We start from the raw sequence: 17,952 nt of genomic DNA on the forward strand, positions 1-17,952 counted from the left end.
ATTCGCTGATTGGGAAATCACTGTATTGTATTGTTAAAGATGTAAACAACATAAACTTGATTGATTGACAGATACTCGATTACAAATATATACGAGTACTACAAACTAATATACACATAATACGGAAAACTTTCAAGGAAAGTAAAAATGTACTTTGCGGCATACTAAAAATTGATGGTTTTTGTCATTTTTGTGATGGTATATCAGAGCTTGTTTGTGCAAATGTCCGTGAAAATGTGATTTATTTATATTTATTTACATTATATTCAAAATGTTCGGGTTATGACTCCAATGAAAAGCTCGTTGCTAATGGAAGTATTTTGAACATGTCACTGATTGCTATGATGTCAAACGGCATTGGCATGTATGATTAGCCAATTTATTTTTTATGAAAACAGAGATCTCAATCAAATATGCGCATTCTTGTGATCTGTTTGTCAACACAAAAGACTGATTTCATATATAATGTTATTCAACCTGTGGAAAGAGTTTGCATATTAATTTCGTGTATATTTGAAGTTAACAGTATAATGTACGAAACGTTAAAAAAGTGAAAAATCTTGGAATATATGCGGGCAAATCTTGACGAGGTAAAATTTTCGCGAAAATTAAGCACACGTAAAAAAAAACCCGACATACGATATATAAGACATATTCAACTTTTTTTTTTTAAATTTGAACTATCGTATGACTTTACCTAGCGTTTATCCAAGACGTCCGTATATAGCACTTACAAACAGTTTAAAACTGACAATTATCTGAAAGAGCGGAATTTTTTCTTAATATCCGAAACTTCTAATAGAAAGACCGTTTCAAAACAAATAGGAAAATCCCAAATGAGGACTTCCTTAGATTATAAAGCTTGTAGAAAAAAAGAAGTATAGATGACAATGACTAAAAAAGTTTAAGTTATAATTACGAAAACCCAAGTATTTAATAAAATGTGTCTATTACCCGCAAACCTCAAAATTGAAAATTCGTTATTTAATCAAACACCGTAACTTTACAACTACTATAGTTTAAATCGACCTGAATGCTTGGTAGTCGCATATTAAAGTTTCAAAAGCATTGAATCATTTGTACCTCAATTATCAATAAAAGCAGAAAGTGTGACGAAGACTGACCAAGGGGCAAATATACAATTGCATACTACGTGTGTATACCTATAATTGGTTTTATTCACTTCATTTGAACTCTGGTGGATAGTAGTTGTCTCAATAGTAATCATACCTCATCTCCTTATTTATATATTCAATAAACTAAAGACAAAATGAGGATATTGAGAAAATATTAGGAAACGAAAAAATAGACTATTTCACTAAACATCTTCCTTTAAAAAGAGAGAATTGAACGCTTCTTTTTGTAATTTTATTGGGATGTAAAAGCGTTGACCGAAGCATATTTGTATGAAGCGCGGAACCATTCAATTCTTATAATTGCAGTTGTATGATACAACCCTGAAATTACGAGTTATATCATATTTTTCGTTTTCATTGTATTGATATTGTCACGGGAAAACGTACTCTCAGGAATGTTATATTTAATTGGAAAATAAAATCTAATTTTGGAATGCCTATCAAAAGTTGTCAGCCGTTCAAAATTACGAATCCTTATAAAACATACATGTAATGTAATTATATTCCTAACAAATAAGAAAACGACACGAATTACAGCAGATACAAAAATATTTCAAGCAAAAATGTGAATAACCAATCACCATTATAAATCACTTGGCTTCCTGGAAATGTGTTTCATGATTTATTTTTTCATGTATATTAATTTTGTGCTTTTAAGGAAAGAACACTTCAAAGGTGTAAGTTATCATCACGATTTGCAAAAGGTATATGATATCCATGGTTTGGTCCTTTGATGATGACTATTTGATATATTAATCAGGTCTATAGATTACATAATACCAATATCAATCTGTTTTTTAATTTGTGAAAATCAACAGAAGAAACATTTTGTTCAAATACAACGTTGTATTTGTTTAATTATTCTGTTCCCCCCGATAATCATTGAAGCAAATTTATGAGGTCTTATATTTGCTCTATGGAACATATCATCAGCTTAATAACTAGCAAACCATTTGTCAAGTATTAAATCCGCTACCGTTTGTTGCATTATTATTATAAACTCACAAAAAAGAGAAAGAGGGTTGCAGTTTACTAGGAAACTATTGAACCAAGCGTTCCCAAAGGATAAATTTGATGTTATCCCTTCGAATAAAATATGAATACTATTATAATTTTGTTTTTGGAAAATCTGTGTTACAGATTCCATTTCTGTTAGCCATAATCCTATCTTCATTTCCTTGTTTTTGACATCACCGTAAGCGACTTATCACTGAATTCTACATACCATCAGCAACGCGAAAGGTGCCAAAATTGGAGCAGGAACTAATTGACCTTTCCCTGGAACACTGGAGATCATCTAAGGTTTTCGGTGGTGTTCGAGTTGTTCAATCTGAAGTTTTCTGTGTAGAGTCTGCGGACTAACTTTTTTTTTTCGAAAAAATCAAGCATCTTGATAATTTCAGTTTCATTATTATCGGAAATGGTGACTTAGTGGTTGTTTTCTGCGATGAGAACACAAATACGAATACTTTATTAAAACTCCCATTGATCCATAAAGGTCATGGTACATATAATGACATAATTAATTACACAATGATGCTAATGATAATGATACTATGCTAAATTATTGTCTATACACAAGTATGCGTGGTAGAACTGTTAACTTTTTAAATCTGTAAGTTTTTTCTTAATTTGTAGAAATTCTGACAAAAGTAATGGCACCACCAGGTATAGAAGGACCTTTCAGACCTCAGATTTCACCTGATTCATGCCCAAATCAACTTGCCAAATTAATTGAAAGATGCTGGGATGAAAATCCTGTAAATAGACCATCATTTAAATCAGTTGGGGGTGTCATCAGAAAAATAAGTGTGTAAGTATGGTTGGTACGTTAAGAGAGGCAACTCTATACCAATAATGTGTTTATAAAAGGCAAATTCAAAAATGCTTTTAAACTTTCCTGTAAAAAAAATAAGGAATGATATGCGTTATTTTGAGCTTCGAACATGAAATGGATTCCACAAACGTGCCTGTGATTTTTTATCCAGAATCTACCACACTTAATGAACTGAATGTCTAGGCGTTGAAAATACGTCAGTGGAAACACCACAACAGCGGATTCAAACAAACAAATTGTAGAGACAAGTTCGTGACATATTTTTAACATTTACATTGCACGAATATAAAGTTATAGATGTGAAAAGCTGACATGGAAACGGTTTTTAATTATCCCAAATTAGGATTGTAACAGTTAGTGAACATTAGTCATAAAGAAAAACAAAATTACATGTTGATATAATTTATAAAAAAAGACAAGTGATATTAAGTTTAATTACAGTTTTAAGTAAAGTCGTGTTCCAGAAAATGTTACTGTTTAAAAACAATTCTGAATTACCAAAAGAAAAATAACTCATAATTTACCTAATAAAGCGCTTTGAAATATCATTTTGTGGTATTGGCGTTTTTGAGCAACTTTCAAAAAAAGCTCATGCATTATCTACCCGTTAATCATTTCACTAGTGAACCAAAATAATAACACCCAACAAAGATACCAGGCTTGACAGGTAGTCGACATATGCACTTTGTTTATCTCAGCAATGTAGATCTTATTTCTAAAGGGCAACGAAACAGCCTGAGATTTTTGCAATAGATAATTTAAAAGAACATGTCACTTTAAAAAGCAAAAATGAATAAAACTATATTGTTTCGAGTTGTAATTCGCTCTGCTTCTCGAAAAGAATAAGGTCCTCAAATGCAAGTCGTTGGATTTCTTTGCGTCTTTTAAACATGCTGGTATGAAACTGTTTAACAACGTGGTAGTGACATTTTGCTAAAACTGAAAAAAAACATTCTACGGGTATAAGATTTTCAAAAGGGTTCATCTGACCTCATATACTGTTTTTTTTTTATTTTTCAGTGATATAAGGGAACGGTTTTAACAATTGTTTCTGATAATTAGCATTTCATGTTTTGGTCTTTTCAGTTCGTTTTTTTTATTACACCTACTAATTTGAAGATTCAATACAAATGTTCCAACTGAAGAAGGGTTGCAGTGCATGTTCTCATTCTATTGTTTATGTGGGGTAAATTGACGTCAATATTGATGTTTCCAAGCACGCGAGTACAATTTGTTAACGTTTGGGACTACTTGGGAACTTATTTTTGACAGAAACGACAAAACTACTAGTAGTCATTTTATCGGGAATATCATAAATTTATATCCCATATCGAAATAATTTTGAATTTTAAATAAGTTTCAGTTAACATTTTATATAGCTCTCCAAAAAGACATTCTTAACATATTTTATGAGGTCAGACAAGCCTTCTCAATCCTTTGCCTTTTTTCATATATCTGATTTGAAACAACTGTATTATGTCACCAGCAATCAGAGCAAAGAAGCACTTGATATGATGAAGTAATAAGTAATAAACCTAGACTTTCTTCTCACACCTGACTAATGAAAACATAATTTATACTTTATCTGAACTTTGGACGTCAGGCAATGAGTGTTTTATTGGTATTCCTGAATAAGAAAAAGAGTTAAATTCGTCTTTTTGAAAATTTACAGACATTTTGAGATAATGTATTTTCCATATTTTAATAATAAACGTTGAAATTTTTTTTTTCTATACAGAGGAAAAGATAACAACATTCTAGACAATTTGATGAAGAGAATGGAACTGTACGCAAACAATCTAGAATCATTAGTTAACGAAAGGACACGTGCATACATGGAAGAAAAGAAAAGAGCTGAAGATCTCCTTCACAGACTTCTCCCACCGTAAGTTTAGATTTATTAAAAAAAATAAATAGGTTCAAAACTCTCGTTAAAATTGTCTTAGTAATTTTTGTTGACATCTCACATTGCAGCTGAACTAAATCGATCAGGCAGGATCCTGGCTAAAATAATTTGACACGACGAAAAGGCTGCCTCGAACTCTCTCTGCACATATATAGTCAATGTATTTTTAGTTTTAAACTTCGGATCTTATCTCATGAAATTTATTTCAGTATCAACCTTTTCAATCCTTTTGCTATTTTCATAATTGTTTATATTTTTAAAAGAATTCTTGTAGATCCCTTGGGAATTCTTCGATCATTTTATAACAAGCAATAAGTCATTCCAATTTAGCTAGACTGGATAAGTTTCTACTTTGTTATATCAGCAATGTCTTCGCTTTAGAGCTATCAAGAATCATGACATATTAAACCTCTCATTTGTCTTTACTGAGTACTTTTATGGAATATTTTTTGATAAACGGATGACACAGAAACTAAATTGAAAGTCTGAAAGACATGCCAATTAAGCGATCTAACGTTTCTAAATTTCGGAACTTTATTTCACACCTCTATCGTTCAGTAATAAAAACATTATTTTCCAGGTATGTTGCTGATAAATTGTCGTCTGGGAACAGTGTAGAACCAGAATCGTTTTCAACAGTATCTATCTACTTCAGTGATATTGTAGGATTTACAGTCATTGCAGCATTAAGTACTCCACTTCAGGTATAATTATGAGTATGCTGTAGATTCGTAGCTTTCATTGAGTTTGTGGGCATAGTTTGACCACGAATTTCCGTATTGACAAACTACAAATTTCCTTTAGACTTGTTTACTAAATTTGTCAAAACTAAAAGTGAAGCATCCATGAAGATGCAATTTTTAAAATCCACGGAAGAAGGTTCCAATGGAAATACTGCAGACCCACTATCAACAGTAAACCTGCTAGTATTTGATGTTACATATATATATAAATCAAAAATTGGACTCAGCTTAATCATCATAAACAAAATAAATACGATATCAGTATCAGTTATTCTTTGGTATGGAATTTCAGATTGAAGAAATAGAAAATAAAGCGTAAGATTTCTCATAGTGGCACTTACTCGTTTTAACCAATGTTTAATTGTTTGTTCTTCAGATAAAATAAATACAAGACGTCAAACAATGGATCCACCAGTGATGAATGTTTTTTCCTAGATTTCTTACTTCCCTGTTTGTACCTCTTTTTCAGGTGGTTGACTTGCTGAATGATTTGTATATCTGCTTTGACACTATTCTTGCGAAATACGACGTTTACAAGGTAACATTTTATAGAATGATCAGTTAACAGTTAATTTGGGAAACATGCTTGATTGAAAGTTGGCAGTCATTTTCAATTCCAATTAAACTGTAAGATTTTCTTTTGAAAAAGTATAAAGTCTTTTTTTATAGAAAACATATTATCACTGTATCTTGGTGAAGTAGCTAAGGCGTTTTATTGTTATTTTAAAAAAAATCGTAATCACAAATCCAACAAGCACATTATGTAAAGTCAAGTTACTTTCAGGACAAAACGCTTTTCATTCAATTTAACTATATTTTATGTATATCTGTTAAAATATAGACACGGAATAGTAAATCTTTATTAAAAAAGTTGATACTGAAAAAAAGTTAAGTGTCCAAAAACAACATTAACAAAATATAATAGCATTGTATATCCTTTCGCAAAAGTTCGATTTTCAATAGGATGTCCCAATTTCTGTTCGTTAACTTGTTCTATTAATGTAATGTTACATTTTCAAATTACCAGTTTTGTTATTCATTTAATCGAAGACGTTCTCTTAGAAATATCGTAATACATATTTTGTTTCGAAGGAGGCTTCGCTGTCAACCCCAGTATAGGAAATTGGATTATCGGGAGATACCGTCAAACACCAAAAAATAGTGGAAAAGGTCATCAAATTTACCAGACTTATAATTACTAGCTCGCAAAATGATACCCCTGTTCACTTCAATTATTTCCTTGTTAATTGGTCCGTCCACAGGTTCATGTAACTCCTCATCAAGACACTGGACAAGAACCTGTTTGCTTATTAATGTCATTTCAAGATATATGACTGGTTACAGAACATGTTTGTTTCGGACGAGAAAAATGCTACAAAGAAAGTCATAAAAACCGGAAATTTATTTGGAAAACAAAACTCAATCTGATTCCTAAGATTTTGATTTTTTTTGCCATATCCACGCGGCCGAAACTTCATGCTGTTATATCATGTTCTTTTAGAACGACAATTTTTCGGTACCTCCCGATAATCCAATTTCAATTACCGGAGTTAGCAAAGAAGACTCCTTCCGAGCCAAATACGCATTACGATATTTCTTTTAGAAATTTGTCGATAACAATGATATTAAATGAAAACAATTTCATTATACTTCGTAAAAAGACGAATATTTTGACACTCGTGGATCTTCAATATGAACACCTTTTTAGAGTCTAGTAATTTTGGAATATCCATATTTACTGTTAATAATAGGTTGAAACTATTGGTGATGCATACATGGTGGTGTCTGGTTTACCTGTCCGGAACGGTAACAATCACATCCGGGAGATATCCAACATGGCCCTCGATATAAGACATAAAGTTTTGGATTTTAAAATTCGTCATTTGACAGACAGAAAACTGGAAATCCGTATTGGACTTCATTCAGGTAAAGCGTTATGTATGAGAAATAATATTCTCTAACTTTTTCACTATTTTCACAATTCCCAAAATGCAACCGATTGTGAAAAATTGTTCTCCTCACAAGTGAAATAACTGTTCTCGGCAAATAATTGGTCGAAATTTGATTATAACGTCAAATTTTCTTGGTTTTTTCTGAATTTCCAAATGTGACTTCATGAAAAAAGACGACCATGCCTGATGACGTCACATATAAAGAACACAACTTTCTGCAAATCTTTGAAAAAGAAGGATAAAAATCATTAGAGAAACAGATTCCACCACTATAACTCGTGTATTACGATATTTCTCCACTCTCAACCGTTTAATTTTTTAACTATTTAAAAAGCTCGGCAAGCCTCGTGCTTTAAATATTAAAATTTAACTGTCTCGAGTAGAGAAATATCATAACACATTTGTTGCAGTGGTGGAATCTATATTTTTGGTATCAAGAACAATTTTGACAGCAAAAATACAATTTACAAATATAATAACATGTGTGGGCTACCTAAACTGCAGGTATTACCAGTTCACAAAATGATCAACAAATAAAATCCAAAAAATTGGTCAGATGTCCGATTACATTACATTTTGTTTGCAGTTTGTATTTACATTTTAACTGACTGAGAGAATCATATACATGATGTAACAGTCACAATAAAGTCATTTCAACGACTTACTATCTGCAAAAACTAACGTTTAATTTTTTCCCCAGATTTCGATTATTTTCCGTTGTTTTTTTTAGCAAAATCAGCTAGTAATGAAATGAAAATAATAAACGTGAGAACTTATTGAGACATACAAGACATATAAGACAGAGGGAATATTAAATGAATAGTCATATCAACACAAATGTCAACCCTTAAACTAAGCAGATGGGGGTATGATTAATTGTTTGTTTCTTGATTCACGTTCAGTGTCAATTTTTTTATGCATATTTAGGACGATCTTGGGTTGTATGAACATGGAGTATATATTAAACGTGATATACAAACCCTCAGATAATATTTCGCAATGCAATAATATGCAGAGGCCTTATAGTAACCGCGTTGTCCTTTCACCATGTTTTTTTCCATAATATGATATTGAGTAAGATTTAAATGTCATATCATTTGATTTTTGAATATAGCATACCGTGAAGCTATTTAATGTGGTGTTTTAGTTTAGTTTTTGTTGACTAATGTTTACGCGAGTTTTGACATTTGGTTTTTAAAATCTTTTTCTAAAACACGATTACAGGACCAGTTGTAGCCGGAGTGGTTGGGCTCACTATGCCTAGGTACTGTTTGTTTGGAGATTCTGTCAATACGGCATCCAGAATGGAATCTACATCAGAAGGTATTATTTTAAGAAGCTTCATGCCAATATGTTTACTAGTTTAATATGACTAAAAGTAGATGCGTGGTATATGTTAATAAGACAGCAACACACCGACACCAATAAACAAAATACAACAGTGTCGTCATAAATAGACTCAAATAGATGCAATATTTACCCTAAGAATAACGGTATAATGATAAACAGACTTTTACATATTACAGATAAAGAAAAAGTACAAAATAAATAAATAAATAAACAATAGAAATCCGTTATGAAAAAAAATATAAAAAAATTATCCAGTTTCTTAGAGTAAGCTGAAATTAACTTACCTGCTGTATTGAAACCATGCCGTGCTACAATCTTATTTCGTTGTCTTTATGACCCCGCTGCAGCAGAGGGAGCATTAAGTGGTTATCCTTGTCCGTCTGTACGTCCTTTCGTACGTCTGTCCGTAGGTCCGTCCGTCCGTACGTACGTACGTACATACGTATGTCCCGAAATTGGTTTCCGTTATCTAACTTTAGTGTGCCTCAACCAAATGTTATGAATCTAATACACTATGCCTATTACCACGATACACAGATCAAGTTTGAATTTGGATGGCTTCACTTTTACCATTCTAGATTTATGCCCCTTTACAAATGGAAAATAAATGCTAAATTTTTCGTTTCCGTTCTTTAATTTAAATGTGCCTCAACCAATTGTTATGAAACTTATACACAATGCTTATTTCCACAAAACTCAGATCAAGTTTGAATTTGGGTGGCTCCATTTTTACCGTTCGTGAGTAACGTCCCTTTATAACGTTATATGCAAGCAGGGGAGCATCACATTCTCCATTTATTTTTTTTTAAGTCATAGAATTTCATTAGCAACGAAAGTACAATAACCAGAACAAACTACAGTATTCAAATGCAGAACTTTGCTTTGCTTCAAACTTTATATTAGCGAAATGATGTTTTTTCCTTAACAATACTACACGCAGACGATATATAAACAATTGTTGATTTTGTTATTTGAAAAATATTTAGTAGGTCTTTATTCAAAAATAAGATCAGAGTTAAGCACACTCTTTTCCTCCTTTTTTTGAAGTCTTGGTTTACGGTATCCTATATATTCAATATTCATAAGAACTCTCAACTCTAAACATTAACTGTGAACATTGTGAATTACATAAACAAAAGTACCATAGCAAGAATCGCAAAAGCCTTCTCAGATCAACAGTCAATTTTCATTTCTTCTTCACTGGAATTAGAAAAAAAAGTACACAAGTAAAGAAGTACTAAGGTATACCAATAATTTTTGGCACACAACAAATGTATCCCGTTTTACAGATTTGATTTCTTTCGTATTTAAGCCATGAAGATACAAATGTCGCAGACGGCGAAGGATATATTGGATATCCATAATTTATATATCACCGAAACAAGAGGTGTTATACAAGTAAAGGTTAGTTTTTATATATCTATTTACAATAACGACGGATTAACGGTACAATCGGTTAACATTTACAGTTCCTTTTTGTCAATAATCCATGACAATAGTGTTCATCTCGGGTCACATTATATTTGTAATTTAAATGAGGGTTTCAGTAAAGAATCCATATTAGAAGAAACACGACCGGTTAAGTGAGGTTTTGTTGTTTTGACTGGATTTTTATCAATGTCTTTCTCTTGTGTCTATATACCCGATTGCTTCAATTTGAGCTCCGAAGTAAAACCAGTGATTAAAGTCATATTTACCATTAATTGTATTGAAACACACTTTAATTGAGCAAATCAAATCTGTATAGATCTCAAATGGTACAATTTCTTAAAAGAACTTAAAAATTAATCTGTTCTTATGATTCAATTGAAATCGAGAGCTATATTGCTTCAATTGTAACAATTAAGCTGTATGGATTAATTGAATCAAATTTTGTGAGTTGAAGATACATGGAGAAAAGATTAGACTCGCTTGACATTCCTATTGTACGGATTTGATTGAAACAATTGATATAATTGAATTTATAGAATGCGATATAGATAAGAATTTATTTGCTTCACAAGGCTTACACACATGATTAACTTTACAGATCTTCTATTGTTCGTGTTGCTCAGTCTTTAGTTTTCTATGTTGTGTTTTGTGTACTATTGTTTTTCTATTGATCTTTTTCTTTTCTAGCCATAGCGTTGTCAGTTTATTTTCGACTTATGAGTTTGAATGTCCCTCTGGTATCTTTCACATCTCTTTTACAATTGATTCAATTTAATAAATTAATCACGAACCTTCTATTGATTCAATTAAAATTAGGAGTATTTTAATGTATGGATAAATTGAATAAATTGAGTTTAATGAACAACAACATATGTATGGCGAAGAATTGACTCGGTCGACTCTCCGAAGTCAATTGAGTTAATTCTATAAACTGTTTTGCATGGATCCTTTTATATCAACTTAAATATTGAGTCAATTTAACTAAACAATTTGAGACTAATTTGACATCCATCGTTCAATGAATTCAATAATATCAACTTTACTGCAAAGAAAAAATGAATCTATTTATTTTAATATGTCAGGTATTAAACAATTTACAATTTGGATATTCAGAATTCAATTTAGAAAATTAATTTGATTGCACCGTACAATTCAATTCAAACAATTTGAACTATATATATATATTTATCAGTAAAATTATATGTATACATTTACTATATGAAAATAAGGAGATGTGGTATGATTACTAATGAGACAATTATCCACCAAAGTTCGCATGAAGTGAATGTTAGAAATTATAGGCAACCGTACGGTCTTCAACATTGAGAAAATCCATTTCCGTATAGTCGACTATAAAAGGCCCCGACATGAAAAGTATAAACAATTTAATTTAGAAATCTAACAGCTCGATTAATAACAAAACAATTTACGAAAAACAAATATGACAAACATCAACTACAGGCTCATGGCTTGGGACAGGCACATAAAGAATGTGGCGGGGTTAGTTAGACTTTTTTTATAGTCGTTTTCGATTGACTAAATTCATTGATGCTTTGTAAGTATTGAAATAAAGATTAATTGAGCTTGATTGACAAGTATATTTATTTAGCTACAATTGAATGAAATAAGAAAAACAAGAACAAGAGAAGCTAAAGATACCAGAGTCAAAAACAAAGTGACAAGATCATGGCAAAAAACGAAAAACAATCACAGACAAACAAAACACAACATAGCAAACTAAAGACTGAGCAAAACGAATCCCATAAAAAACCGGGGTGATCTCAAATGTTCCGGATGGGGTAAACAGATCCTGCTGCACATGTTGCATCCGTCGTGTTGCTTATTTAAGTACAAATAAAAAATAAGTCTAATTATGTTTGTCACATTTGAGGAAAGAGGACGGGATTGTGGTTAGGACAAAAGACCAATTCCGAGTTTGTCCTTCACCGGAAAAAAACTCGTCAATTATACGCGCCTTTATGACGTCAATTACCAGATAGAGGAGATCGCCTGTATCCCTGCACTGTTAACGTTCATCAAGCGTCTTAGTGATCGTCATTGTGCAGGATAAACTAGAAATAATGTTTGTTCTGTAGGTACTTAATCACAATTCCCTAATGACAGCAGTGCTGATTGTCAATTATGAGAATTCAATTTACTGAATAATACGTGCAATATAGCATCATAGTTTTCCAACCACTCGCTCAACATGGGAACGGAAGTGACGATGCCCCTAAACGCACGAATGATGTTCACTAAAACCAAAGTTTTTGACGGAAATGCATCGAACTCGAAAGTTGTCTACTGGAACATATATGTAGTCATCTGTGAAGATAACAATGTAGCAAATATACCAATATTGTAACATTGGCAAAAGTGAAGACTTCGTAATGACCGAAAGTTGAATATACAAACAATCTACAAAACACTACACAAAAAAACTAATAATGATAAACATTGACGATATTCTGTAGTTTCCTACAAGATAAGCAATTATCAAACATTTGTTTTATGAATATTAATCATTTAGCGTGGTATCTCATTTGTCGATGGCTATACTAGTTTTGTGAATATAAATCATTTAGTGTGGTATCTCATTTGTCGATGGCTTTACTAGTTTTGTGAATATAAATCATTTAGTGTGGTATCTCATTTGTCAAGGATTAAACTAGTTTTGTGAAGGCTATACTAGTTTTGTGAATATAAATCATTTAGTGTGGTACCTCATTTGTCACTGATTAAACTAGTTTTGTGAATATTAATCATTTAGTGTGGTAACTCATTTATCGGTTGTTATATTAGATTTTTTAAATTTTTAACCTGTAGTGTGTTTTCTCATCAGTGGAGGAACAGATGGGACAATCAAACACAATTCAGATTAAAAATATTAAAAATCTTTAAATTTGCGAGAGAAAAAAAGGCACAGCTTACGACAAACAAATGACAAAAAATATTATACTGTATCAAATAATTTTACTATTACTTTCATCAAGTTTAAAGCACTTTATTTGCAGTCTTTCGTATAATATAGGAATGAAGGTACAATAGGAATCCATCAGGTAGGTATTAATTCAAGTGTTAACATATTATCATTGTATCTTTTAGGGGAAAGGTGATATGGTCACTCACTGGCTAATTGATAAAACGAAAGAGCGAAGAGATACCGTAATAAAGTAATACTAACAGAAAGACAATGTAACATGAAAACAAACCAAATAATGTTGTCAAAAACGTAGGTGTCCTCACAGATTCATAATGCATGGGATTTCTTGACAATCATAGAATTAAATTATATCCTTATGTGTGTAAATTTTTAAACGGAATGGTGCTTTTAATTATTTTCTTTAACTTGAAAAAAGCTATTTGTCTATTATGAGTCAACAACATTTTCACATATTATTTTTCGTATTTTATACTTGGTCCTTAATGTATTATTTTTATATCAGCAGTGCTAATTGTCCTAAGGTGCCTTTATGATTGTTAAAATTGTATATTTTAAATTGTAAACATTTCAACGGAGCAGTTTAAGGTTACTTATGAATACTGTCTTCTTTGTCCCCTCAGCACAACCTCCAAATAAGGCCCTACTTTAGAAGCAGATAGATTCTCTGTGTAGAATTTTCCATTTTAACTTTATGTCTTTGGTCGGCTATAATGGATATAAGTTAAAAATAATGGCATCTCGTGAACAATCTTATTAATTATTTGTTAACCTATATGGTCTAACAGTTCGGGTATCAACGGCCCTGAAAATCTCTAAGTGAGTTATAGTCTAAAACAGTTATTTTGTCCTTAACATCATCTTAAAATTCTGAACAATAAATTATTCAGTGTTGTTCAGTTTTCAGTCGATTTTTAGACTTCTCCCCTGTGGTGAATTCAGTACTGTTCAGACAATTCACTTGCAATGAATTCAGTAACGTTCAGTAGCCTTTCAGACAATTTACTATGAAGTTGATGTGTACAGGTAAATAATAATTACTGAACACACTGAGCATAGACTGAACAGGTCTTAATTGACCGCAAGCGATTGTCTGAACAGTACTCAGCTTACCGCAGTGGATGAGTCAGAAAATTGACTGAAATGTTGAAAATGACTTACATTTGATTGTTCAGCCTTTTGAGATTTGTTGATATCAAAATGACCGTTTCAGATAAAAATTGATTATCACGTGATTTCCGAAGAATATTCAACATGATTATCATAAAAATTGAGAACAAATCTACAATTTAAACAACATTAATCGTACAAATTTTACAGTACCAGATGCTCGTATTTACCAATCCTTTCAGAATTTAAGTCCTTCTCAATGCTCTTCAACTTCGTTATTTATTTGGCCTTTTCAACCTTTTTTTTTAATTTGAGCGGCAATGATGAGTCTTTCGTAGATGAAACGCGTGTCTGGCTTACAAAATTTTAAGGCTAGTATCTATGATGTGTTTATACGAAAATTAATGTCTCTTACTGTTGCTCGAGGACAATAAATTTGAAAATCCAGAACCATACGTATACGTGGAAAACCTGATAAAACAAAACAAGACCAAAAGTATAGCCAAACGCGGTAAACAAATCAGATTCATGAAAATGTAAAATGCTTTGTTCCCAGCATAGAGATTGCGTCGCATATTTCACCTATTGCAACCGATTAGAAATATAAAATTTCTTTTTACGGATTTCTTTTTTCATTAAATGGTTAGAAAAAATATGAAATTATGTATCTGATTGTTATTTAATTATAAGTAATAATATTCATTAAGTAATTATACATAATTACATTTATAACAATATATTATTAGCTGTTATTATCAATTTTAAAGATGATTAAATGTCAACTAATATACAACTTCGTGCCTTTTACTGTTTTTTCAAAGCAGTTTTTTTTATTGCTTTATAAACAATGATTGTCAGCTTCGTTAAAATGGACGAAATCATAAATACTTTTTTCTTTCATGAAAAAGTTATGAATATTTGTAGCATTATTCAAATTTGATTTTAAGCATGTTTTATTCATAAGGATATAAACAGGATTGAGCAACAGGCACAGCATATTACAGCTCTCTTTACATTACATGTACAAGGTATAAATCCCATGTAAACAATGTAATATTTATAAGAAAAACATTACAGCTGATAAATGTATGAATGAGTGCACACAAAATTGAAAATCAAAGTATTACGTTAAACGTATATAAATGTTTATTGACAATCTTTGGAGAGTTTACAATTAGTTATGTTCATGCATATCATCGGAAAAATGATCTGTTTGTGTGTTGCAATCAATCAATATTCAGTCAACATCTTTATCAACTATTTAATAAATAAATTAAAAAAGGTCTTCGTGCTATACTTTTGACAATTAAACAGCAATGCTGGTTGTCTTCAAAGGATGACCGTCGTTTGGTATCATCCGATAAAATTGGTAGAATTGACCTTTAGGTTGCAATAGTAAATTATTTCTAATTTTACGATGACTGATGCTACATTTTCTCATCCCATAGATAAAATATTCAGAAATTTCAAGTAAATTTTAAGTATACATATACCTGGGTGTCCTTTATATTTTGGGGAGATGAAGCTGTTATAGATAATGTATATTTTAAGGTTTTTCTTGTTGTATAACAGAATTGGTAAAATGAAAGCCCGACCGTAGGGAGGTTTTCTTTTAGACAATCCTAACACCACGAGGTGTGTTATGCGACAAAAAAAACCCCTTAAAATATGCATTATCTGACTTTTATACAGTCACAAATATTATTTCACACAAAGAATTGCATGATTTGCATCCTATTTTACCAACCACACTAAAATGGGGTATTCTTTTTTTGGTGCGTTCAGGTTTTAATACGCCTTACGGGCTCATTTATAATCTGAAATAAAACTCACCAGTTGATCTAAATATAAACTGTAGAAGTCATTATTCAGTTACAATACAAATATTGCTGTAACTGCTTGAAGCAAGACACAAATGAATTGTTACGGTTGATGCAAAATACAAGTGACTTTTGTAAGTTATTAATTGTATCAACTTAGTTTATTCAAGGGGGATGTACTTTTCTTCTTCTGTTTTTTTCATGACATTTATATCGCGGAGAAGCATTTTTTCAACAGTTATTAACGAACTATTCAGTATAATTGCTTTCTCTCTTTTGTCTGACAATACATTTTTTTAAACTCAGAACGCCACCCCATTATAAAGTACGTGACTATTATTCTATAGAAAATAAGAATATTTGGTCATTTGATCATTTGATAGAGTAAAAGGTATAAATAGAGATGTAAAAAGTTAGGAACTGGCACGAAGAGAGCACGAAATCGTGATACATGTACATGTATGTAACACGAAAAAAGAATATCCATGATAAGTAAAAGTATGAATTCCAATAAAGTGTGAATCAATAATGTTCGAAATTCTACACACGATTGTGTTAAAAATGGCTTGTTTTAAAAGTGTTATGAAAATTTTGCATTATTAAATTCATCTCACATAATGTCAATTTATTGTAGCAATAAATTAACAAAAAACTTCACATTATTGTTTCAAAGGTTAAAATGTACGTTAACGACAATTTTTGGTATTTCAGTCTAATAAACAGAGGAAAGAATTATTTCTGCCTTAAACCTATCAAAAATGGAAAATTGAAAAGTAAAACCCAAATTTGCAACAACACACGATAACTATCAAACGAATTAAATGTTTGAGTAAATTAGAGTTTGCATTTTAATCAAGCAAAATAATGACCCTACATAGGTCATTATTTTATGCCTTAAAGCAAAATTCATTGAAACTTGGTATTGTCCGGGTTGATTCCTCAAAAGAAAGACCTATCATTCTGAAAGAAAATAACTCTATATAGGTATATAGATCATGATAAGAAGTAGTTCTTGCAAGATATTATCATTTTGATTTCTCAAATAAAAAGGGTTGGAAAATACGGCGCTGGACTATCTAATTTAAGTATACTGGTGTCATCCCGTTTAGTTTTTATAAAACAGTGTAAGCTTATATTAATTTTTTAATTTTCAAGGGTTTCTGATCACAATTCAATGTAAAGTTTATGTCTTTAATATTCAAGAAGTGTGCTTAAAACAAGTAAAATTTCAGCTTTTATTTTGATATGTTCGGAGAGTTCATTTTATTCAATTTAAAAGTGATATTCAAAACTCTAATAAAAATTATTATAAAGATACATTAATGGGTTATCCAAATTAGCATCATGTTATATGAAAATAAACTAATTGGGTGCTGTATTTTTATGAAATAATTCAAATTCAAATAATGTTAACAAAATTACTTTTCGAGTAGAAAAATAACGCGTGATTTCAGTCAAAAAGGGTAATTCGCAAAAAAAAAAAACAACGTTTCTCTGGTAAAAAAGGTAAATAACAAAAGTACCGAACTCCAAGGCAAATTCAAATCGGAAAGTCCCTTATCAAATGGCAAATTCAAAATCTCAAACACAGTAAACGAAAGGAAACCAACTATCATATACCTGACTTGGTAAAGGAATTTCCATATGTAGAAAATGGTGGATTAAACCTGGTTTTATAGCTAGCTAAACCTCTCACTTGTATGACAGTCGCATAAAAATGCATTAT

General features: G+C 31.2%; 1 protein-coding gene across 1 annotated transcript in view; it reads left to right on the forward strand.

The window, feature by feature from the left end:
• Positions 1-15,149, forward strand: part of LOC127702753 (atrial natriuretic peptide receptor 1-like) — a 51,381-nt gene extending 36,232 nt beyond the window's left edge. The window contains exons 15-22 of the mRNA XM_052207058.1: positions 2,775-2,949; positions 4,712-4,858; positions 5,460-5,583; positions 6,092-6,160; positions 7,374-7,548; positions 8,799-8,897; positions 10,237-10,328; positions 13,461-15,149. Of these exons, the coding sequence (XP_052063018.1) occupies positions 2,775-2,949; positions 4,712-4,858; positions 5,460-5,583; positions 6,092-6,160; positions 7,374-7,548; positions 8,799-8,897; positions 10,237-10,328; positions 13,461-13,532 (953 nt within the window). The 3' untranslated portion in view covers positions 13,533-15,149. The remainder of the gene's footprint in view (positions 1-2,774; positions 2,950-4,711; positions 4,859-5,459; positions 5,584-6,091; positions 6,161-7,373; positions 7,549-8,798; positions 8,898-10,236; positions 10,329-13,460) is intronic.
• The last annotated feature ends 2,803 nt before the right edge of the window (positions 15,150-17,952 follow it).

Source organism: Mytilus californianus, unplaced genomic scaffold (assembly GCF_021869535.1).
Source record: "Mytilus californianus isolate M0D057914Y unplaced genomic scaffold, xbMytCali1.0.p SCAF_5, whole genome shotgun sequence".
NCBI lineage: Eukaryota > Metazoa > Mollusca > Bivalvia > Mytilida > Mytilidae > Mytilus > Mytilus californianus.